The sequence below is a fragment of the Parambassis ranga genome, chromosome 19, assembly GCF_900634625.1.
Source record: "Parambassis ranga chromosome 19, fParRan2.1, whole genome shotgun sequence".
NCBI classification, from domain to species: Eukaryota; Metazoa; Chordata; class Actinopteri; family Ambassidae; genus Parambassis; species Parambassis ranga.
The window spans coordinates 12,800,379-12,827,043 of NC_041039.1; the positions used below are offsets into that span (position 1 = coordinate 12,800,379).

Sequence of the window (26,665 nt, forward strand, 5' to 3'; positions counted from 1 at the left end):
AAAGTGGGTTCTCTGCCCCGAGAAGCAGCGCGCTTTGCTATTTAACCACTGAGAGACAGAGGAGGGGGCAATAATCTCATCCACAGCAGCAAATGGAAAAAGAGCAGCGCCGCCCACGTCATTAGGAAAAAGCGTGTCTTTTTACCCCACCTAAAGGCCTGAAGCAGCTTCAATGAGATCCTAGTATAAAAAAAGCACGTTTATAAAAACTTCAGTGCTCCTATTAAAAAAAAACAACATTTGTTATGCATTTTATTCCTGAATATAAAAAATGGGCCTTGACATTATTATTTCATTTTGAAAACAAACCTCAGTAATTCACTGTAGACTTTCTCAAGCTGGTATAAGTAGTTAATTCTTCTTGTTTGTTGACACCTTAAGACTAAGAAAAGGTCAAGGTTTAAGAGGATTCAAGTGTAGTAGCCCACCTGCCCTGAAGTGATCCCAACATGCCCCCTTTTTAAAATCCATTCCTCTGCACGTAAGCACCTTTTGGGTTCTTGTGCAAATAACAGACATAATCTGCATGTTTCTTTCTTTTAACACCATGCACATTTTAATAAGATCAAGTCAATCAGCAGGAAAGCTCAGCTTCAGAGGCTCCTACAAGCAGAATCAAAACGAGGGTGCACTGAATCTCAGAGGCCTCATTACTTTAAACAGATAACACCACTGTTCTCTTTAAGCTTTAGTCACCTTACAGGGAGGACAGGTGAGAGGTCTGTCTGACAGTCTGCACTTTCAGGCCCTTCAGCTTTAATGTCATACATGTGGCTGATGCACATGCTGTTTGTCTCAGGTGGTCCTGGTCTGTATCACCCGTGACATAGGCGGCTGCTTTACACAACCCAAGAGCCACTGAAGGGAACTTCCCCTCCTTCTCCTCTGAACCCAGATCTGCTCTCAGAAGGGTTTTACAAAATTTAAATGAACTAAGAACACATCAGGTCGCTTCCACTGGAAGTGACTGCTCACACCGTCTCCTCTGCAGCGACTACATGTACCAGTATGCTGTGCTTGTGACAGAACCCCCATTTACATGACTGTTAGCTTAAGCTTCTTATCACCTTCACCTATAGAAGGCAACCATATCTGGCACACTGTGCAAGCATAACATACATCGCCTGGGCAACAAAACACAACAAATGTAAAGGTGTAAGGCTGAAAAAACATCACCATAATATTTAGGATTGAAAATAGAGATTATTATTTTATTGAAAGGCAATTATTTGTCAGAAAATCATTTCAATTTAAACATTTGTCCAATATTAATTTTCTTTTATGTTATCTGTAACTTGCAGACTTAACGTTGTAGCTTTTCTGATGTAGTATCATGTAGTCCTTTTATTTGTGTCAAACATGTTTATTTAAAATAATCATAAAATTAACTAATTAATTGCAGCTAAACATATTTAAAAAATGTTTTTAAAAAGTCATCTTTCAAAGAACATAAAAACAAAGTATACAATTATAGTATTATTAATTAAAATTAATCCACTTAAAATCACATAAATTGTACAATTACTGACATAAAGGAAACTATATTAAAAAACCTTTCCCTCTACATTTGCGTCTGTGTGGGTCGGCTTTGACTCTAACGTGTTTGATCAAATATACCCAGATGCATGTTTTTCACCTCCAGCAAATCCTCTCTGAAATCATGAGGCCATCCAGTTGCAGCAGAAAACATAAATAAACGTCACAGGATGTTGAATGGGCTGCTGCCGCCTAAAGCAACACAAAGAGGCAGTGACAGGCATTGTGAACTTTAGAAAACACGCTAGCCCCATGACTAATGCATGGATCATGTACTTTGCTTGAAAAAACCTGCTGTTCATGGTATTGTTCAGATTCTTAAATGAACATCTTCCATGAGTCCCCCATCGCAAAGAGAGGACACTAATGAATGTCACTTTCATGCTACAGACACTCTGCAGGTTGGATCTTTGATCACCTCGTGTCTTGGACAGGTCCTGGGTCAGATCTCCTTTATTTGAACCCTCAACTACTGAGTCTGTACTTGTTAATTTTAGTATCAAACAATAATTAGACCCTTAATACTGACTCTTATTAACAGTGCACTGTGGTTTGTGCTGCCTCTGCTCAGCCACACAGAGGGTAATTAACACAGGTGCTTTGAGGTGCTTTAAGCCAACAAGCTTGACATGGGTCAGAGAGTGCAGCATGAACATGATGGCTCATTGTTGTTCAGTCTTCTGGTGATTCCATTCTTTCTGTGGATAATTAGTTCCAAAGACTAAATGCAGGGCCTCAATAGGTCAGCTTTAATTAAAAGAAAAGCTTCTGATCATCCTCACTCTTAGCTACCGGTCTAAGGGATAAATATGTACTTTAAACAAATCACAAAAAAACATTCAAATTTAACTCTGTGCATATTCTGCAACCAAAGAGATAACTTATCATGCATCCTATGCTGAAACAGTACTGCTTTGGAGTAAACATGGGGTGACCAAACTGTCCTAAAAGCCTAACCGAGAGTTTTAAGTAATGCCTACCGCCAAGCTTACTCTTAAAGTTTGTGACAGACATGGCTGAGTATGCTAGAGCCGCACCGTAGCCAGTCTGTCCCAGTTCTGTTCACTTCAATCAGAGGGATTTAATCACTGTGTCTGAGCATCAAGCTGCAAGAGATCTCCCTGGTTAATCTCACCCATGGTACTAAGAAAGTGCCCAGCACGAGCATTAGCTGTGTTAGAGCTTAGAAGTGCTCTATGTCTTTTTGAGCATTTGGTAGATAAACAAGGCCAAAACAGAACAATAACAGCTGTGCTTGTATTGCATTGTGTGCAGGGAGATCAGAGGTCAAAGAAAAACCTCCAGTAAAATTTAATTTTATTCATCTTTTTAAATAAATATAAATACAATTAAAATAGACAGACACTTGTCAGTGCTTTGCATATATAGTGACAGCACACTTACAGGGATCATTTGTACATAAGAATGATCAGTTTTATCTACCTTAGCAGTGGAATAAGTTGGTTTTTTACCCCAGTAGGATGTCTGGCCTTTCTTTCCTTACAATGCTGGTAATAAACCTAGTGTTTGAATTTCCAGAAAATTCAAGGTCCTCTAAAAGCACTTCATCAATAGAATTCCTGTCTTTCATCTGATCCCGAGCCTTGTTTGAACAACTAACAAATTTGAACAGTGAATGGTCTGCTTACGTGCACTTCCTGTGACAGGACTGCAGCTCTTTAATTAGCTCCAATTCTTTCATTGCAGAACAAACAGCAACATATGCCACTAGGTGACAGACGTCAGTGTACATAAGTGGGCGGGACAGAGCTGCACCCACAAACACCTGCCGCATTCAAAAAAGATGTGTTATACACAGTGGAGGAAGTGATAGAGGAATAACTGATTTTGGGCATATTATGTACTGGGTGGATTATTAAAATTAGAAATACATGGAACTATTTTACACAAAGGTTATGAGTTATTATTGCTGCCATACAGTAAGGGACAATATAATCACACAGGTTGTTTTCCAGCTGGCATGAAGCAAAATATGTATGTACAATCCATCACTTTTGTTTACCCTTTTACCAAAGAAAATAGATGTGCTTGCTCACACACACACACCTCCTTACTGCCTCCTTTATCATTACAATATCCTATCAGATAAGCAAGTTAAAGAGGCATCAGAGGCTGTTGAGGCAAATGGAAATATCAACTGTGTCACTTTTTTTGCAAGCCGGAAAGGTCAGTCGTGGCTTTTCATATTCTGGGGATCACATAAGAGGAACGTTTCATTGTGATTCTGTTGACAAGAGATAGAAAGCCAGGGAACTCAGGAAATGAGCTGAAGGGGGCTTTGATTGCAACCACTAGCATCATGTGTCTTTATTAACGTGCCTTGACCAGGTGGTGGTGAATAGGCCAGGCCTTGGAATCAAAGGAGAGGGAACGTGACAATGCACACGCATTCTTTATCCCTTCATTATCACTCATGCTCCCCCAGCAATGACCACAACTGCAGCAGCGGGACTGAGGCCAATTTACACAGGGGGCTTATTGTTGAAGAGATGCTCATTAAATCTAAATATATTATGCATATATATATATATATATATATATACATATACATATATATATATATACATATATATATATGCATAATATATATATATATATACATATACATATATATACATATATATATATATGCATAATATATATATATATATACATATACATATATATATATATACATATATATATATATATATATATATATATATATATATATATATATATATATATATAGCATAATATATTGTGTATATATATATATATATATATATATATATATATATATATAGAGAGAGAGAGAGAGAGAGAGATATAGACATGCAGTTTGCTTTTTTGAACATGCAGTTTGTAGTTCTTCCCAGGTTATGCAATAATTTAATGTGAGGATGTGTATTTTCACACACAAATGTGAGACAAAAATAGAACACATGGCACTATAGGGCAAAATGTCAGGTCATTTAAAAGAACAGCGGATTGTGTGGGCAGAGTTAAACAGAAAAATAAATAACTGACATCAAGCATCAGCATCAGTAAGACCTGACATGCCTCGGTTCAGTGATGTGTATAATGCAACAACCACATAAGGAGCAGCCTGCTCTCCTGTGTTCACAGTCAAATCATATCACACAGTCAGGAAGACTGGCAGACAGACAATGAAGTTTGGCAGAGCAGCAGAAAACATCTGGGCTTCAGCCTGATCTCTGTGACATGACATGCCTGGGAGTGAGGCCTGCAGACATAGTAGCCAGCAAAGTGCAAGTCACTGGCCAAAAGCAATCTTGAAAGGCCAAGCATGCTTACATTGTAGGCAATTTTAACACAAACAAGACATGACTTGCTGATCAAGACGTCAGTCACCTATGTGCATCACAGGTCTAGTCAAGGTGCACATCATATCTGGAGATAGTATGCTTTAAAAGAAGGGGAGGTTGTTTTGTTTCCCCATGGGTGATCTCTGCCTCACATACACTCTGACCATCTCGGGATTTCCATTAGAAAGAGTGTTCTACATATCAATCCAAGCTTTAATTAAAAAGCTGCTATATTCACAGAGCCTTCGTAAGCTTGCTGGAAATGCGCAGGTTGTCCTGCTCTTCTACATGAGTGGGTGAAATGGCGCATTTGGAAACCAAATGAGTTTATTGTTGCCAGGCTCAAGCCTTTCATCTAATTTTATTGTCCTTACCGAGTGACTGTCACCCTCTGGTAAACACTTGATGTTGTCATCAGCATTAGCATCATTACTCATATGCTTGAAAAGGTGACTCAATACACACTCGATGCAATTTTACTTGAACTATAAATATACGTGTATATATATATATATATATATATATATAAATATATATATATATATATATATATATAAATATATATATATATATATATATATATATATATATATATATATATATATATACACGTATATTTATAGTTCATATATTCATATATATATATATATATATATATATATATATATTGGGGGGGGGGTCAGGGCATTGCTTTAAAAACATGCAAACAAGGGGAATGTGTTGTAAAAACATGTTTTTATGTTTTCTTACTGCATGTCTGGCAAAGAAACCGGCCTACATGTGGCAAAAATATGACATTAAGGCCCAAGTCCAATCACTTATTAAAGAAGTATAAACACAAAACTCCATACATAAAAACTTTGTTGGACCTGAGTTTTATTTAGATGTTTAAATTAAAAAACACTGTTACAGGTTAAGTTTTGGGTGGTCTTTATACAACTGCTCTGAAAAATTATAGTACATCTTGTTAAGGCAAGTGCACTGACGATGAGGAGCAGTGGTTACAATCATTAAAGACTGTTCTGCTGTTTGCCTGACATTTATGATAAAAGCTTGAAAGGACAAATCATTTTTAATAAGAGTCTGTCAACCACTACGTACAAAAATAAGTCTCCAAGAAGAAACAATAAAAAAATAACGTAGCTTTATATGAAAGTACATATTCTGCCCATCGTGATGATGTTTCTCCGGTGGAAACGCATGTAGTCTGACCTGAAGGAGGATCTTTGCAGTGGAAATACTGGTTACTATAAAAAGCGGTGGAGAGAGTCTGAACGAGTGCTGAACACTGATCAGCAAGCCTCTCACTCAGGAAACTGTTTCTTTACCACATCTGCCAGACGGGGATCAGCCTCTGACAACATGGCCTGCAGGTGCTGAAACTGCACAAGAGGAAGAAGGGCAGGATGGAAGCATAATGTTTATTTTCCACAGAAGCTGCTGGTGTGTGGCAGCAGTCCATCACACATTCTCATCAGACCTGATCTCCAAAATAAATCTTGAAACACTTTCCTATGACAGTAGGACCACAGATGGCTCTTAACATATATGGCAGTTATGCTGCTTACAAGTACCGGTAATCATCTGGACAAGAAATTCTGAGACAGTTTAAGGTATTATGAACAGAAATGAACAAATAATTCTGTCATGCAGTCTATTAACTCTAAAAAGCATTTAAAAAAGCCCAAATGTACTACAGTTTGCACATCTGTACAGCTGCAAAAGTCTGTCATGTCTGTTATGCCTTACATTTTGAGTCAGTCATTTACTTCTTATATTTACCCTTAAACCATTTTGGAAACACTTACCGATGTCTTGAATTTAGGAAGTAAACTGTCTGCAGCTGTGAGACAAGTCTTCTCTGTCAGATAACCTTTCTTTACCAATTCAGGAACTAAGTCCTACAAATAACAAAATACAAAATCCATTACCAGCTGCATGAAGGTATATGATCTGACTGAATGGGATCAAATAAGCAAAGCATTTCTTGCCTTAGGAATGTGAATGCATAGGTCAGCTAAAAATTCAGCTGAGATCTCAGCAAGAGTCTGGAGCTGTTCATCTGTTTCATCTTCTTTGTTTGTATCATCATCTTTGCACTCATTGTGGTACTGGCACACCCGCAAGATGGTTCCAATGAGGGGGAGACCTGCAGACAAAAAAAAACATGTCATATACTGCTTTCAAGCAGCCCTATTCAAAAGATTGGTGTCTGTTCATTTTAATGCATACTGCAATGAAACAGTGTCATTATAGGTTAAAAGTCTCCTATTGGTTACAAACATACTCGTGTCGCTTCTGCTGCACCACTGATGGTGGCATCTGTAAAGAGCCTGCAGCACAGCAAGCGCCTGAACCAAAATAATCTTCTGCTCATGCAGGATAACTGGAAGATCTTTTGGCTGGCAGAGGTCTTCACACACAACGTCACAGACAAAATCCCACACCAATTTGCCTGGTCCATCAGGATCAGCTAGAAGAAGCAATTACATTCAAAATTTAAATTCAAACAACTCAGGGCAAGTAAAGACACAATGTCCTAATTGTTAATGAGTCCACAAATATATTCAAAGCCTAGTAAAAGTGTACTGAGATGGGTCTTACCAAAAATCTGAATGCCCTCATCAACAGTAGTGAGGAGTTGAAGGATGTGAAGGTAAACCCCTAAGCCATTTAGATTTTCTACTCTGTTAAAATTATTTGCAGAGGGTCAATCATCATAAATCATCATCATCAACATAATAAGCACCGTGTTTTAAAATCTGCTGTATCAGTAACACAACACTTTGTCTCCTTCAGTTTCAGTTTCCCACCTCAGCTGCTTAGCTGCCTCAAGAAGACTGGAGGTCACATCCAGATGGCTTTCACTTTCATCCCCTTTCTCCTCACTTGTCTGTGCTGTGATCCAGCTTTTCATCAGATCTTCGTCAAGGTCAAACAGCTTTTCAACCAGCTCTCCCACCTTCTCAAGCAGATCAGCTGCAAAACACACATTTAAATGTTACACACAGTTAACAAGAGGCAGCACAGGGACTTTGAGTCTATACAAACGATTGTATGATGTCAAACACCATTTTTCTTCTAGTAATTCACTTATTATTAGAAAGAAAAGAAAGTAAAAAAGTACTGTTGGTAGAACTGCACATGATGAAACAAAGGTTGGAGCACACAGATGTCTGCTGTCTTATTCGCTGCAGCCACAGTGAGCAGACATCGTCCTGAGATACACAGGTCAGCAGCAATCTGCAAACATCAGAGAACATGAACATGTCTCCCTTTCTCACGTTTCACACATCTACAAACAAATGATGCAAACGTCACCTGCTTGTCTCCAGCAGTGTTGGAGGATCGGTATCTCCCAGAAGAAGCAACAGCACAGCCCTGTGGATGCACAGAGAGTTGCATTAACTAGTATGAATCACAACACTGCAAAATCCACAGCACTAAGAGGTGAAAACTTTTACCTACCCTAAGTCTTCATTTTGGCTGAGAGTCACACAAGTATCAGGAAAACAAGCAATGTTTCCAAGGATTCCTACACTTATTTCCTCAGGAAAGACAGAAAGTTTGAAACATTATAATATATTATATTAAATACTTCAAATATAGGAACTGTAAAAGAATATACTTACTGTGAGACGTGGACAATAAGATTTGGCTATCACTCCGAGAAGTATATCTGTAGCTTTGAATTCTTGCAGAAAACCAGCGACATCCTACACAGAGTAGTTTAATAGAACAATTCAAGAGGAAAAACAAAGCTGAACAGAGCAAAGTTTCTGGAACAAGGACGAGAAACTCTACCTTATCCATTGCCATATCCCAGACTTTACATAAAGCTTCCTCATCATCATCAGAGAGCTCCATCTGACCTTCAGAGTTTCCTTCCACGTGTTCTGTGACCATCTAAACAACAAGATGATTTTACAGAAATTTACAAAAGGGATGAAATGGATGAGGACAAAGTGTACACAAGCCTGCTCAACAAGCACTGTATATAAATGATGAAAAAAGGTGCATGCCTACATGGATGAGACGAGTCAGGGTGCTAAAAAGCCAGTGCTTGCTGTACACAGTGTCTCCTATGGCATCCAGATCTCCATCCTCAGTTCCATCAGCTGTGTCTGGGGGTGGGGACGGGTTACGGTCCAATACAGGAGACAAGCTTCTAGTTGGTGATGAGGAGCTCCCTTTACCCACTTGTTCAGCATCTCCGCTGTCTGGGGGAGTAAACAGACACACGGTGGTTGGATGCAATGTGACTGTGTCACCTGATAATACAGACGGTCAGTACGTGGAGTACACTTTATTATACTGCAACCAATATTTATAGTATTATAAAGTCACCAACAAGAATGAATGCATAACAGAAATTCATGAGTTCAAGGATTGCAACCAGTTATTTTTCTACACACAGCAACATTTAATGTGGGCAGTCTTACTTCAAATCTGTTACAATATTCAGGTTTTTGTGATGAAAATTAAGATACAAAGTAGATTCTGTCTACTCTATTTTCAGTGAAGAGAAAACAATAAGGTTTTTAATTCAATTCAGTTCAACTTTATTTATATAGCTCTTTGCAATCAGAATTGTTTCACAGAGACCCAGAGCCTGAACCTCCTTAAGAGCAACAGTGGCAAGGAAGAACTCGCTTTTAGCAGGATAAACCTCGAGCAGGACCCGGCTCATAAGGATGAACCTTCCTGGTGATAGACGGCCGGGTAGAAGACCACCCTGCAGTCGTCAATCAGTACATCGGCAAAGCAGCCAGCCACATACAAATGTACTTGATATAGCATCGCTAGCAGATTGAACTTTCAAGCTAGCAGCTCTGAGTCGCTGTCGGTTTGTTAGCTGTTTAGTGTTAGCTTTAACGTTACATGTGAGCTTACCCATAGCGACCACTCTGGAGAACTGTAACTAGGTGGTAAAATTCAACTACAATGCCATCCGACTTTTTAACCACACAGCAGATGCAGCAGTGCTACAGTTTCAAACAGCCTCCATTTAGTGCCAGTACGTAGGTGCGCATGTGCGAACAGTCTTATTCTTGCGGTCAACCTGCTGGATTTAAAATCATACCGCCACCTGCAGTTCACACGGAGGAAGCACATGGATACCTGCCAAACAATTAAGCAAGCTTAGTATTTTAGCTGACACCCTTACTGTAGCTACAAAACCGATAAGGCCATGTTTGTTTCTTTCAACCACACATCATAGGTGACAGTTTGGTTTCTGTGTGCTCTTAGAGCACACAGAAACCTAAGAGCACACAGTGTTGTGACTGCTTACTTTCAGCAGAATAGACAGTAACATTTAACATGGTACCAAAAATGTGGTTGGTTTCTCTTCATTTTTCTTTTCCTGAAAAATATATAACATGCTTCTCTTTTCTTTTCTATTCTTTTCTTTTCTTAATCTAGCTACTACTTAATTTCAGTTCTTAAATATAATTTAGTCCATACAGTGTAGTTAAAATTTACAAACACTATAAAGCCCACAATTGTTTACACTATATATTGTATAGTATAACTCAAATATGATGAAAAAGATATGCAGCGCATTGAAATGCTTTTCTTGATTTGTCCTTACATCTCAGGTTACGTCCCAGTTGTATTCTAACACAGGCTTTGTTTGATAAGAAATTATGACAAGATGTTAGTGTTATGTCAACAGAGATTACAAAATTGTGAATAGGGCAGGCTCTAATCAAAACTGAGATAATTTGGCAGGTGCTCTGTCCTCCCTGAATCAACACATGAGACCTGTCTCATGTGTTGATTCAGGGAGGACTTGTTCATCGTGCAGCTGTCCTCTTGTGGGAGTGGTGTGACGCCCTGTTTGCGCTTGGAGGAGCATCAGCTGCATAGCTGCGTGTGAGGACATGCAAAATAATTTTCTATGTTTTCAAGAAGTACCACAGATAACCTTTTAATCACGCTATACATGTGTTATATAAAAGGATCCCTCCACCAGCTTGTTTTAAATACATATGTATAAAACATGACTTTGCGTAAGACCTGCAGACTAATGTGCTGCTGTATGTTGTGACACTGCAGGTAGAGGATGACGGTAATCAAGGATGTAACACCTTTAGTTGAATTACACATCCTGTGCTTTCATGATCCAGATCCAATTTAGATAATGCAGTCTCCACTCTTGCTACATAAAAGCAAATATTAACTTCAGGCAGTATAGGTTTATGAGTATAAGTTAAATGTAAGTTTCATTTTAGTCTTATAGTTGCAGTTAATTATTTTTATTTGAGGTCTAAGTCTAGGTTTATTTGTACATTTTCTAAGTCAAACTGTTACCTAGTTAGAAATAACTAGTTTCTTGATTTGGGTAGCTGAATGCACATTTTAAACATGCATGATGTGACCTACAATTTAATGCAATTATTTACATCATAACTCCAATACCTACTTAAATGGTTTAACTAATGTTTAGGAAACTATAAACCTTTTTGTGTGTCATTTAGCTTCACCCCTCAAATAATAAAAAGGAACTAAGACCATACAAACGTTATTATATATATATATTATATGATATAGATATATATTATATATAGTATATATAAATATATATATTATATATATATATATAAATTATATGTTAAATGAAGTAGGATTATTTTCATCTATGATGTTCATTAATTATCTACTGCTGATGAAATGTAAGGCAGATGGCAGACATGGTGACGCAGGTCTACTTCCTTTGCTTCCGACCCTGGTGCACTGGTGTAATGTTTTATTCATTTGTTCATTCATTTTTTTTTTTTACAATTACTTATCACTTTCTATTTTAAATATCTACCTAACTAGTAGGTTGTTGTTGGCACATACTGCTCAATGTTCTTCTGTTTATCCCTGCAAGTAGTAGCTAGCTACTGTAAGACTCAAGGAGAACTTGAGCGAAACTTTTTTTTATTGCTGTCTGTTTCATAGAAGTAATAAGTCTTATTTGATGTGCAAACACATTTGTACAATCAGAGATAAGGTGATGTAAAAAATAATTTGTATGGGACTTGCTAAAGGTTGCGGACTTCCATTCAGCACATGTCTTGTAATAAAATCTTGGGTTCCACTCAGAAAGAGGGCGTAAAAAGTGCTATCTCGATATAAAGGGCTGTACACAGCAGTCTCAGTATACCTGCTTTGGTGTCCCACAAGCCCACAGTGGCAAAGATGAGGTGGGGATCTGTGTGGCTGTGTTTTTTGGCTTTCCTCTGTTACCATCGACTCTGAGGTCCAAGCCAGACTGGGTAAGATTATGTTTAATACTGCAGAATGGTAAGTGGTATACAGAGTTAACACACACACTCTCTTCATGGTGATGCCATGCTTGTCTTTATATGAATCTTATTTATTTTTTCAGTTCCCACCATGTCAGCAGCATCTGTAGCACATGGGGGAGAGAGCATTTTAAGACGTTTGATGGTGATGTGTACCAGTTCCCTGGTATGTGTGAATACAACCTGGTATCTGACTGTCATGAGACCTATCAGGAGTTCTCAGTGCACATGAAAAGGAGCGAACACGATGGGAACCGACAATAAGGTCATGTGGTGGTCACCATCAACGACCTTTATTCCACCTCAGCAAGAATGTGGTCACTCTTGAAACGACCTGCCGTAAGTACAAAAAAAAAACTGCACACAGCTTCTGAATGCAAGTCTGAAACTTGTTAGGTTTAATAATATCTCTTCTTTCCTCAAGTGTCACAATGCCGTACTACAAGGCGGGGTACATGTGGAGAAAAAGTGCTGTGTTACTTTCAAGCTCCAGTCCAAAGTCGGCATCACCGTCATGTTGGAACAGTGAAGATGCAGTCATGTGATAATTCATAGACCCTGCGATATTTTAGAAATTCATATATATACTTCTCATATACATACTACTTAATCTTCAGTTTGAGATTGAAATGCAGGTTTCTTTTATTACTGCTATTAGACCAACCAAATACAAATATAGTTATCCTTCAGGATGATTTTGATCTGGAAAGACCCTCCCAGACTTCCTGCTGTGCCAAGAACTACTTACTAAAGAAATCAATAATTTAGCAAACAGTTTGACTATTAAATGGCCATTTTTTTAGCAGTTGAAAAATGGTTGAATGATTTATTATACTCTTTGCTCTAGGTGGAAATTGATTCTGAATACGCTAACCGTACTTGTGGCCTTTGTGAGACTTTAATGGTGTTCCAGTCTACAATGAGTTCATTCATAATGGTACGCACAACCATTTATTTAGTTTTTTATTTGATTATTTATCTGCAACCTTTGGCATGTGACCTTATAAATGTAATTATTCACAGGTCCGCAAAACCAGCCCCATTGAGTTTGGCAATAACACAAAGTCCATCGTCCAAATGATGACTGTGAGGACCCTATGAGGAGGAGGAAGAATCTCTGGAGGCTGTGAATGTGCTGGATTCATGCAAGGAGTTGTGAGTCTGTTATCCAGCTAGCTTTGGTATAGTGGTGTATGAAATGTTTGTATGTACTTGGCATCTGTTACACTACTTTATTTTTAGCAAACAACCTGCGACCAGATGCTGCGTTCAGAGTCCTGGAGGTCCTGCATCAAACTGATAGACCCTGAACCTTACATCCAGGCCTTGTGGCAGGACATGTGTGGCTGTACCAACAGGTCAGATGACTTTTGTGTCTGCAGCACACCTGTCTGAGTTCTCCCGTCAGTGTTCTCATGCAGGAGGACAGCCTCCCAGTTGAGGACTCCAAAGTTCTGTGGTAAGGTTTGGGGTTGGGTCATTAGTTAGAAATAGCGCAAAAAGCAGCCTACTAAGCTTCTTGACACTTAAAGAAATACAGTTAAAACTGTTTATAGATCTGGGGTCGTATTCACAAAGATTCTGCTCTTTATCCCTAGCCTAAAACAATCTTAGTAAGTGATTTAAGAACATTCTCAGAGCGACTCGGAGGAAGGAGCAGAGAACGTGAAAACCAAACTGGACAGAGGATGCAATGCTCACTCTGAGCACAGTTAGTTGACGAAAAGCTTGGTACGAGCAAAATTCAGCCCAGTTATTACAGTACACTTATTATGGTACAATCTAAGAGACAGACAGGAGAGGGCAGAGCGCAGCTAAAATGAGGTGGGAGATTGCTGCGCATGAACGGGAAACAAGTAATGGCTATATGCATGTGTTTGAACAAGCTTTTACTTGAAGCATAGCGACATGTTCCATTTAAAAGCCCAGCGGATTATGACCCCAAGTGTCAGAGACTCTTTTTAAAGTTGTTGGGCAATCCCAATTAATAAGCGGTTTGAAGGAAGTCAGCTGATCGAAATCCAAAAGTAGGATAACATTTATGTGAAGAGGGCAGGCACAATATATCATGTCCCTTTTAAATTTAATAAGGGAAGGTAGGTAGCCTACATGTTTTCTGTGTAAGGTTATGACTGATGTTGTGTTGTATAGACCTATTCTGAAAAATAAATAAACAAATCTAGAAGAAGTAACAATTATTTGCGCATCTGCAGCATTTAGCTCACTGTCATTCATAGTTAGGAGGAGGATTCTTCTCTCTGTCCTCTCTGTTTAAGGAACAGGACGCCTCGTTAAAGTCCTCCTCTACTTTAACAGTTTTCACCTTAAGACCTATTTTAAAGGCTAAGATGTTTTGTGAATCACTTTTATCTTTACTAGGATTAGTCTTAATTATAAGGGGAAATTCTCAGATACTCTTAGTGCACAAGACTCTTTGTGAATACGACCCCTGATGCTTATGTGATTTGAAATGTACAATAGAACATAAATGCAAAGAAAGACAAGCTCACTTACCACTGAAGAATGCATACAGATGTCTACCATATTTTCACAGCCAAACAGTGCCCCTTCAACATGGTTTATGAAGAGAGTGGTTCCCCATGCATGGATACTTGCACACATCAAGACACAGGCTCTCTGTGCGAGGACCACAAAATGGATGGCTGCTTCTGTCCTTCCGGTTGGTGCTCTTGTGTACGAGTTTCTACACCACGTTAACCTGGTTTATTGTTACACTCATAATGACCCTCAAATATAACTGTCTACTTCAAGGAACTGTGTTTGATGACATTTCTAAGAGGGGATGCATCGCTCAGGCTGAATGTCAGTGCAAGCATGACAAAATCTACAACTCTGGTGAGATATACCGACAAGACAGAGAGGAATGGTGAGTCAAATGCTCCATGTTTTAAACAGAGTCCAGTGTGATGCTTTGTTTTGTTGCCTTAATTTGTTTTATTTTTTAGTACATGTTTCGAGGGTAGATGGCTTGTCAGAGTCTTGAGGCACCGTCTACATGTGCAGTTGAAGAGGGGTCACATGTGACTACCTTTGACGGCAAAACCTTCACCTTCCATGGAGACTGTTACTACACCCTGGCCAAGGTGGAACGCAAGGTGAATCAGTCGCAGCTTTGTACTATTAAATGGCAGAAATACAAAGTCAGCTGATATAGGATAATGATTTATTATTATTCCTTTAATTGTGCTCATATCATGTACATTTCAGGATGATGCAAGCCCAAAGTTTACTGTCCTGGCCCAGCTGGTGCCATGTGCAAACCAAGAGTTTGATACATGTCTGAAGTCCCTTAAAATCCTGCTCAACAATGACAGAAACAATGTGAGTAATATAAAACATTAACCTAAAAAAAACAACACTATCTACAGCACTCTAATAACTGGTTCTATTTTTTATGTAGGTATTAATGTTCACTTCAGATGGCACAGTAAAGCAGAATATGCAGACCATCAGTTTGCCATACTACTCCGGTGGGTCACATAACAAAGACTCATAATGAATTAGCATTCCTTTATGACATCCGACAATGATTTTATTGATTTTATATTGCTCTTCATTCATAGGAGACATCAGCATATTCCACGCTTCATCCTTTCACATTTTGCTTCAGACAACCTTTGGGTTGCAAATTCAGATCCAGCATGTGCCTACCATGCAAGCCTACATCAGCCTGGAACAGAGCTACAGAGCAAAGACACGTGGTAAGTTTTACATTAACATAAAGTTGCTTTATGGTCCTTCACTTCAAAGGGTTGTTTATCTGATCAGGATGTGGGACAATTTTCTCTTTCTTCAGGATTATGTGGGAACTACAATATGGTCCTGTCTGACGACATGAAGACTCCTCAGGGCATTGTGGAGGGAACAGCAGCCACTTTCAGTAACTCCTGGAAGGCTAATCTCATGTGCCAGGACAGAGAGGAAAGACTAGATGACCCCTGTTCCCTCAGTGTTGAAAATGGTAAACAGCACTAACAAACTTTTGTTTGTGAAGTGTGCTGATTTACACCCTGATTTTCAGGATATTCTGAGCTCTTCTTTCATCTTTCTCAGAGCGGTATGCCAAACATTGGTGCAGTTTACTTAAAAGTCCAAATAGTGCCTTTGCACCATGCCATTCAGCAGTGGATCCTGAGGTCTACTACAAGGTAAAACAAAGTCATTTGTCTTTTATTGGATGGGATGGGACTGTAATTGTCTAAAAGTGTTTTCTGTTTTTTTTCAGAGATGTACTTATGCTAGCTGCAACTGTGAGAAGAGTGAGGCCTGCCTGTGCACCGTCTTTTCCTCCTATGCACGAGCCTGTGCTACAAAGGGAGTGTTTTTGACAGACTGGAGAGAGAATGTGTGCGGTATGGGCATTTTTCTATATACTGGTGTACAACTAAGAAATAATTTCCTTCTATCAGTTCTTTGTTAATATAAACCATCCTCACATTGTCAACAGATAAATACACCAAGAGTTGCCCAGCCTCCCAGACCTTCTCTTACAAACATCAGCGATGCCAGTTCACTTGTAGATCTCTGGCCTTAAATCAACAGAGCTGCACCTCTGACTTCCTCCCTGTGGCTGTTCCTGTGCTGAGGGTCTTTACTTAAATGAAAATGGTGTCTGTGTACCCATGGCAAAATGTCCCTGTTACCATAATGAAGTCTACATTAAGCCAGGAAAGTCCATTAATATCAAAGATGAGCACTGGTGAGTCCATTCAGGTATTCAAACTATGATCCTTCTCTGCTACATTTACTCAAACTGCATTACAGTCATTTGTGTTTCATCGTATATCTCTAGTGTGTGTTCCAGTGGAGTTTCTACATTGTCATTCATGGAGATCTCGCTCCTCCAAGTCAGTATTTTTCCTTGTGTCTCCACAGCACAGCATTTGGTAATGCATATCAATAAAGCATGTAATTTTCTACTTTTGTTGCAGTGTGCCGTCCCCCAAAAGTTTTTCTTCAACTGCTCCACTATGGGAACAGGAGAGCTAGGACCACAGTGTGCTGGCACTTGTTTAAATCTGGACAATGATGATTGTGTGAGTGGTTTTTGCTGCTAATTGTAGTGGCCTCGATAACTAGGCTGAGGCTGTGAGGGCTGTGTTCAACGCTGATGCAACACAGACAACAGCAGCTTTGTATAGACACTTTATACTGTGTTGGTGCATTTTGTTCTTTTCATGTTTTTATGCCCAGGCCTCCACAGAGGTGAATCTGGCTTGCCAATGCCCTGCTGGCCTCCTTGATGATGGCAGAGGTTTCTGTGTGAAAGAAAACCAATGTCCATGTCGGCACAATGGCCAGTTCTTTGCCCCTGGAACAACAATTCCCAACCAATGTAACACCTGGTATGACCACCTTTACTCATATCTAATGTAAAGTAGTATATAGTAATTGTTATACATATCTGCATGATAACTTGCTCTTTCTGTAAAATTTAGTACCTGCAAGAGTGGAAAATGGAAGTGCACAGAAAAGAAATGTCCAGAAACTTGCACCATTTATGGAAGTGGTCACTACAGTACATTTGATCAGCGAACATATGGGTTTCAAGGAGATTGTGAATATATTGCTGTCAAGGTAAATAATTAAAAATCATCCAAAATTCAATTCCCTGAACATAGTGTGCATCATTATTAACAGATACTGATTTATGCTGTTGTATTTTTTTCAATACAATGCAATAGTGCAATGGATTCTGGGATTGCTGGTTTCAAACACATAACAATAATAATTACACAATGATTATACTTTTTTTAATAGCAACTGTGTGGTCTCATGGGAGTTACATCATTTTTGTTCTAGCTTTTCTCCAACAGATACTGTAAACAAATGCATGTTTAAAGGAACTTCTCTTCTTTTAGAACAAATGTGGCAATAAAACTGTACACGACAACTTTGGGGTCATCACAAAAAATGTACCATGTGGATCTACCGGCACCACATGCTCCAAAACTGTTCGAATCCAGCTTGGGGTAAGACCTCATACCTCAACACCTCATAACTCTTCAGTATAAACATGCTAAATACAAATAAATTCACTGACTGTCCTTTACATTACAGCGAATAGAAATCAAACTGTCAAAGGGTAAACATAAAGTGCAGGATCTGGGACATGGCCCCGACATTTCATACAAAATAAGGAGGGTTGGCATGTATCTGGTCATAGAATCTGCCATTGGTATGGCAGTGATGTGGGATCGCAAAACAACTGTTCGTATCTTGCTAGAGCCACAGCACAGCGTGAGTTACACACCTTTCACTCTATTTTGTCACATCATGATATTGTTTCATGTCATGCCATGTTTCAGTCAATATTAACACCAGTGATCTGTAATACTGCTGTAATGTTGAGGCACTTATTACATGGATGCCATGTGGATGCCAACATGATTAAAATTGTAACAGTGATTCTTTATTTGGCTGTGCAGGGAGAGGTATGTGGCCTGTGTGGAAATTTTGATGGTGATGGAAAGAATGACTTCACCACCCAGGGTCAGCTGGTAGTCAGCAGTGGTTTGAATTTGCAAACAGCTGGAAAGTGTCCAGCTCTTGCCTAGATGTTGATGAGAATGTTAACCCTTGTGAGGCAACACCCAATCGACATAACCTGGGCAAAAATGATGTGTAGCATTATAACTGGAGAAAACATTCAAAGAATGCCACCTTAAGGTAATTACTAACTGAGTGGGGTAACTCTCACAGTTAAAAACATTGCACAGATTGTGAATAATGGCATCATCACTTTTGAATGACAAACAGGTTGATCCTGTTCCATTTTATGAAAACTGTGTGAAAGACTCTTGTGCCTGCGACACTGGAGGAGACTGTGGTGTTTCTGCACAGCAGTGGCAGCTTATGCACAAGCTTGTAATGCGGCTGGTTGTCTGTGTTGCATGGAAACTCCAGACAGCTGTCGTAAGTAAAATGTTTTTAACCTGATCAAACCTTTCTTGAACAAAATCTTTATACAGATACAAAATATTTACAGGTGTACATATGCACACTTTATACTGAATTTAAGTTTAAATAAATTAAGTAGGCTGACTGATTTAAAACATTACATATTGTAAGACATAAAACAATGAAAGAATTCAGACTCTTAATTCAGTATTTTGTAGAGGAGTGTCCTAAATGCTTTTGCCAGCATTTTAACACATTCTATTGAGTGGAAACTTTCTAAGTACACCTTATATCCTCTCTTCCTAGCTGTCTTTTGCGATTACTACAACAACCCCGATGACTGCATATGGCACTACAACCCTTGCCACACACCGTGCTACAAAACCTGTTTTAATCCACAAGGAATTTGTAGCCACCCCATACCCAACTTGGAAGGTGAACGATTTAATCATTACAGACAATACATTGTCATGTTTTATCTATCTAAGTAAAGTCAAAATTGTTTCATATTTTACATTTCTCTTTCCAGGCTGTTATCCTGTATGCCCAGAAGATAAGCCAATATTTGATGAAACAAACCAGATATGTGTGGAAATATGTGATGTTTGCTTTTACAATGGGACCTACTACAATAACTCTGACGTCATCTACAATGTCACTGACAACATGGGAATGTGCTATTACGCAATTTGCATTAATGCAACAGTGATACATTCAAATATCACCTGCGGGACCACAACAACTGAACTTTCCTACTACTACAACTACACAGACAACTACAACTCACCCACCAACAACAACGACCGAACCACCCACTACAACAACCTGAACCCTCCTACTACTACAACCACACCCCCAACAACAACGACCGAACCTCCCACTACAACAACTGAACCTCCTACTACTACAACTACACAGCCAACTACAACCACACCACCAACAACAACGACCGAACCTCCCACTACAACAACTGAACCTCCCCACTACTACAACCACACCCCCAACAACAACGACTCCGAACCTCCCACTACAACAACCAAACCTCCTACTACTACAACTACACAGCCAACGACAACCACACCAGCTACAACCACAACCAAGCCTCCAACGACAACAACTCCTGTAACTACTACATGTATTCCAACAACAATATGTGAGTGGTCAGACTGGTATGATGTGCATGATCCAAAGACAGACAAAGTGACTGGGAAACCTATGAAACTCACAAACAGTGGTCTCGAAATATGTGAAAATATTGAAGACATTGAATGTAGGGCAAACTGATTATCCAGAACACAGCTTGGATGACTTGTAAGTCAAAACTGCCAAGTTGTTTCCTTGATAAGGGATATGGACTAATATGTAGAAAAGAGGATCAAATACGGCCTCCACGAAAGTGCTTTAACTACAAGATCAGAGTGAACTGCTGTGATGTGGTGCCATGTGGGACCACAACGACAACCACACCAACAACAACCAAGCCTCCCACTACAAACAACTACACAGCCAACTACAACCACACCAACAACAAAGCCTCCCACTACAACGACACAGACAACTACAACCACACCAACAACAACAATCCCCCAACTACAACTACAACCACGCCACCAACAACAACCAAGCCTCCACTACAACAACTACCCAGCCAACTACACCACACCCACAACCACAAGCCTCCACTACAACTACACCAAGCCTCCCACACAGCCAACCTACAACCACACCAACCACCAAGCCTCCCCAGCTACTACTACAACCACCACCACCAACGACAACGACCGAACCTCCCACTACAACTACCACAACAACCAAGCCCCCCACTACAACTACCCAGCCAACTACAACCACACCAACAACCACCAACCTCCCACTACAACTACAACCAAGCCTCCCACACAGCCAACTACAACCACACCACCAACAACAACAACCGAACCTCCCACTACAACTACCACAACAACCAAGCCCCCCACTACAACAACTTCACAGCCAACTACAACCACACCAACAACCACCAAGCCTCCTACTACAACTACAACCACGCCACCAACAACAACCAAGCCTCCTACTACAACTACACAGACTACAACCACACCAACAACAACAAGCCTCCCACTACAACAACAACCAAGCCCCCACTACAGACAACTACACAGCCAACTACAACCACACCAACAACCACCAAGCCTCCCACTACTACTACAACCACACACCAACAAAGACCGAACCTCCCACTACAACTACCACAACAACAACCACCAAGCCTCCCACTACAACTACAACCACGCCACCAACAACAACCAAGCCTCCCACTACAACTACACAGACAACTACAACCACACCAACAACCACCAAGCCTCCCACTACAACTACCACAACAACCAAGCCCCCCACTACAACAACTACACAGCCAACTACAACCACACCAACAACCACCAAGCCTCCCACTACTACTACAATCACACCACCAACAACGACCGAACCTCCCACTACAACAACTGAACCTCCTACTACTACAACTACACAGCCAACGACAACCACACCACCAACCAAGCCTCCCACTACAACAACTCCTGTAACTACTACATGTATTCCAACAACAATATGTGAGTGGTCAGACTGGTATGATGTGCATGATCCAAAGAAAGACAAAAGTGACTGGGAAACCTATGAGAACATCACAAATAGTGGTCTCGAAATATGTGAAATATTGAAGACATTGAATGTAGGGCAACTGATTATCCAGAAACAAGCTTGGATGACTTTGTGAGTCAAACTGGCCAAGTTGTATTCTGTGATAAAGGATATGGACTAATATGTAGAAAAGAGGATCAAATACGGCCCCCACGAAAGTGCTTTAACTACAAGATCAGAGTGAACTGCTGTGATGTGGTGCCATGTGGGACCACAACTACAACCACACCAACAACAACCAAGCCTCCCACTACAACAACAACCCAGCCAACTACAACCACACCAACAACCACCAAGCCTCCCACTACAACAACTACACAGACTACAACCACGTCAACAACAACCAAGCCTCCCACTACAACTACCACAACAACCAAGCCCTCCACTACAACAACTACACGGCCAACTACAACCACACAACAACCACCAAGCCTCCCACTACAACTACAACCACACCAACAACAACCAAGCCTCCCACTACAACTACCACACAACCAAGCCCCCACCAACAACTACACGGCCAACTACAACCACACCAACAACCACCAAGCCTCCCACTACAACTACAACCACACCAACAACAACCAAGCCTCCCACTACAACTACACAGACAACTACAACCACGCCACCAACAACAACCAAGCCTCCCACTACAACAACAACCCAGCCAACTACAACCACACCAACAACCACCAAGCCTCCCACTACTACTACAACCACACCACCAACAACAACGACCGAACCTCCCACTACAACAACCACAACCACGCCCCCCACTACAACAACTACCCAGCCAACTACAACCACACCAACAACCACCAAGCCTCCCACTACAACTACAACCAAGCCTCCCACACAGCCAACTACAACCACACCACCAACAACAACGACCGAACCTCCCACTACAACTACCACAACAACCAAGCCCCCACTACAACAACACACAGCCAACTACAACCACACCAACAACCACCAAGCCTCCCACTACAACAACTACACAGACAACTACAACCACGTCAACAACAACCAAGCCTCCCACTACAACTACACAGCCAACTACAACCACACCAACAACAACCAAGCCTCCCACTACAACTACCACAACAACCAAGCCCCCCACTACAACAACTACACGGCCCACAAACACCAACCAACCACCAAGCCCACTACAACCACCACGCCAACAACAACCAGACAACACACCAACCAACACACAACAACTACACGGCCAACTACAACCACGTCAACAACTGAACCTCCTACTACAACAACTACACAGACAACTACAACCACACCAACAACAACCAAGCCTCCCACTACAACTACCACACCAACTACCACAACAACCAAGCCTCCCACTACAACTACACAGCCAACTACAACCACACCAACAACAACCAAGCCTCCCACTACAACTACCACAACAACCAAGCCCTCCACTACAACAACTACACGGCCAACTACAACCACAACCAAGCCTCCCACTACAACTACAACCACGCCACCAACAACAACCAAGCCTCCCACTACAACTACCACAACAACCAAGCCCCCCACAACAACAACTACACGGCCAACTACAACCACGTCAACAACTGAACCTCCTACTACAACAACTACACAGACAACTACAACCACACCACCAACAACAACCAAGCCTCCCACTACAACTACCACACCAACTACCACAACAACCAAGCCTCCCACTACAACTACAACCACACCACCAACAACAACCAAGCCTCCCACTACAACTACCACAACAACCAAGCCTCCCACTACAACTACCACACCAACTACCACAACAACCAAGTCTCCCACTACAACTACAACCACACCACCAACAACAACCAAGCCTCCCACTACAACTACCACACCAACTACCACAACAACCAAGCCTCCCACTACAACTACCACACCAGCTACCACAACAACCAAGCCCCCTACTACAACAACTACACGGCCAACTACAACCACGTCAACAACCACACTGCCAACAACAACCAAGCCCCCCACTACAACTACACAGACAACTACAACCACACCAACAACCACCAAGCCTTCCACTACAACTACAACCACACCACCAACAACAACCAAGCCTCCCACTACAACTACCACACCAACTACCACAACAACCAAGCCTCCCACTACAACTACCACACCAGCTACCACAACAACCAAGCCCCCTACTACAACAACTACCAGCCAACTACAACCAAGCGTCAACAACCACACCACCAACAACAACCAAGCCCCCCACTACAACTACACAGACAACTACAACCACACCAACAACCACCAAGCCTCCCACTACAACTTCAACCACACCACCAACAACGACCAAGCCTCCCACTACAACTACCACACCAGTTACCACAACAACCCAGCCCCCTACTACAACTACACTGCCAACTACAACCACGTCAACAACCACACCACCAACAACAACCAAGCCTCCCACTACAACTACCACACCAACTACCACAACAACCAAGCCCCCCACTACAACTACCACACCAACTACCACAACAACCAAGCCTCCCACTACAACTACACAGACAACTAGTCCAAACTGGCTCCACACGTACAACACTGTATTCAACTAGCCCTCAAGTGGGAATACCTACTACTACTCCAATTATCACTACAGAATGCAGCTGTATTTTTAATGGCACAAGTTACAGGCCAGGTATGAAACCAGTTAATAACCACAGTTATGTTTATGACAGATGAAGATGATAGAAGTAATGTTTTACCAATTTTAAACAGCCTTACTGTGATTAAACTTGTGTTCCGCTTGTATAGGGAGAGGAAATCTTTCATATGAACCCATTGGAGCAGGCATATGTCTCACAATGACATGTTCTGATATTTGTGAATTTCAAAACAAAACTGAATTATGCCCAACAACCATGCCTCCAACTACATCCATGCCTTCAACTACAACCAGAGTACCTGACTGCCCTGACTGGGAAGTCTCAGTAAGACTGTTACTGTAGTCAGCAAATTCAATTGTAAAATTTAAAACAATTCAATTGCATTATACTATACACATAGTACATGTTAACTTGTTCAGCAATAAGCTTACTTGCATTTGCCTGCTAATTTAATGTCTACTTTTTCATTTTTCTCTCAGCAAAATGAGACCTTCATGCTGTGCAACTGCACCATGGCCAAATGCATTGAGAACAATACAATTGTGATTGTTCCATATGAATGTCCACCCCTTCAAAATATAACTTGCACCAATGGAAAGAAACCAGTGCTTGTATATGACGACTACTACTGCTGCCAATATTACATCTGTGACTGTGAGTTCTTCTGTAGATTAATTGCATTTTATTAACTTCTATGTATTTGTTTACATACATTTCAGATTGTGAACATGTTGTGTCTGTTTCTCAGGTGTGTGGTGAAGGATGGGGAGATCCCCATTACATACATTTGATGGGCTCTACTACAGTTATCAAGGAAACTGCACCTATGTCTTGATGGAGGAAAGAATAGCAAGACATAACCTGAAGATTTATATTGACAATGTCTTTTGTGATCCTACTGAAGATGTTTCATGTCCCGATCAATAATAATTTCATATGGACTATATGTTGTCACACTTGTGAATCATAACCTTATTGGAGCAGCACAGTTGGAGGTAAAACTATAAGTAACATGGTGAATTAATGTTTTATGTATCTGAAATACTCATCAGACGATTGTTGTATATATTATAATGTTATAGACAGAAACGATAAGAGGATCTGTATATTTTTGCGATGTGAGGTTTTTGTTTTTTTTCCCTTCAGGCACTGCAAGATGGAAAAAGTCTGAACTTCCTTATTCACAAGGAGGTGTAAAGATAATTAATTCTGGCATTAATTTGGGTTTTCGAGATCCCGTACCTTAAAGGTGGTTATTACCTTTGGAATAACTGGCTTTAGTGTTACTCTCCCATACCATTACTTTGGTAACAACACACAGGGCCATTGTGGTAAGACCTTTTTCTCTCTCTCTACTGGCCTTAAAATTATTATAAAAATTATAAATTATTAGTTAAACTGTCATATTCACTGCTTTGCGACTATACTATCAGGAACATGCAATAACAACCAGGCTGATGACTGCATGCTACCTGGTGGCAAACTGGTGGAAAGTTGTGCAGTAATGGCTGATCATTGGCCTGCAAATACATTTACCAACCTACCTGCCCAAATCCACCTGTATTACCCACTATGCACCCGAACCACCACCCACCCTTGCTCCATGCCACCCCAACTCCATGTGTGAGCTGCTTAAGAGCAGGTAGACATTCTCTAATCCATATTTCATATTCCATATATCTCAATTCTGTTAACATATTTCAGATAAATAACTATTGCTGCATATGTATTTTTTGTGTTTTCTTGTACAGTGTCTTTGCAGCGTGTCATCCATTTGTCTCTCCAGACAATTTCTACAAAGGTTGTGTCTTTGATAGCTGCCATATTTCTAACCCAGCTGTGGAGTGCACAAGCTTGCAGACTTATGCTGCTGCCTGTGCTCAGGCTGGAGTTGCCTGTACTGGAGGAATCACACCCAAACTATGTGGTGAGCAGCCCCTTTGTGTTTTATTATAAATGACAGGTGTGTTGGAATAAGGCCTTGTGTGTGTCATTTTGCACACACTCATTTGTAATGTTTTCTTTCTCTCACCAACAGCTAGCGATTGTCCATCAAACAAAGTTTACAAGCCATGTGGTCCAGCAGAACAGCCAAGCTGTGAAGACAAGTGAGTTCACGAAGTTAAATGTATTTATTGATGATGTCTGAAAGTGGCAAAAAATGTGGATGAGAAAGAACAATGTGCCAAACTCCATTAAAAACTTTGTGCCTTTATTTAATTTTGCA

General features: G+C 40.5%; 1 protein-coding gene and 1 pseudogene across 1 annotated transcript; one reads left to right on the forward strand and one right to left on the reverse strand.

The window, feature by feature from the left end:
- Positions 1-5,724: 5,724 nt before the first annotated feature.
- On the reverse strand, positions 5,725-9,893 carry saal1 (serum amyloid A-like 1). Its single transcript, XM_028430031.1, has 13 exons — positions 9,759-9,893; positions 8,892-9,085; positions 8,670-8,771; positions 8,498-8,581; positions 8,334-8,413; positions 8,187-8,246; positions 7,993-8,108; positions 7,679-7,844; positions 7,470-7,552; positions 7,153-7,338; positions 6,857-7,014; positions 6,674-6,766; positions 5,725-6,247 (listed from the first exon to the last, which is right to left on the reverse strand). Exons 1-13 carry the CDS (start codon positions 9,760-9,762, stop codon positions 6,170-6,172), a joined length of 1,404 nt encoding a protein of 467 aa, XP_028285832.1. The 5' UTR covers positions 9,763-9,893; the 3' UTR covers positions 5,725-6,169.
- Positions 9,894-13,186: 3,293 nt separating this feature from the next.
- On the forward strand, positions 13,187-25,992 carry LOC114451659 (mucin-2-like; annotated as a pseudogene).
- Positions 25,993-26,665: the final 673 nt, after the last annotated feature.

Bases quoted from the DNA above. Each gene is read 5' to 3' on its own strand.
- saal1 (XM_028430031.1), bottom strand. The intron at 8,582-8,669 runs GTAGAGTTTCTC...TACTCTGTGTAG, and splicing joins GGGATATGGCAATGGATAAG to GATGTCGCTGGTTTTCTGCA. The intron at 8,109-8,186 runs GTGACGTTTGCA...TGATGTTTGCAG, and splicing joins ACACTGCTGGAGACAAGCAG to ATTGCTGCTGACCTGTGTAT.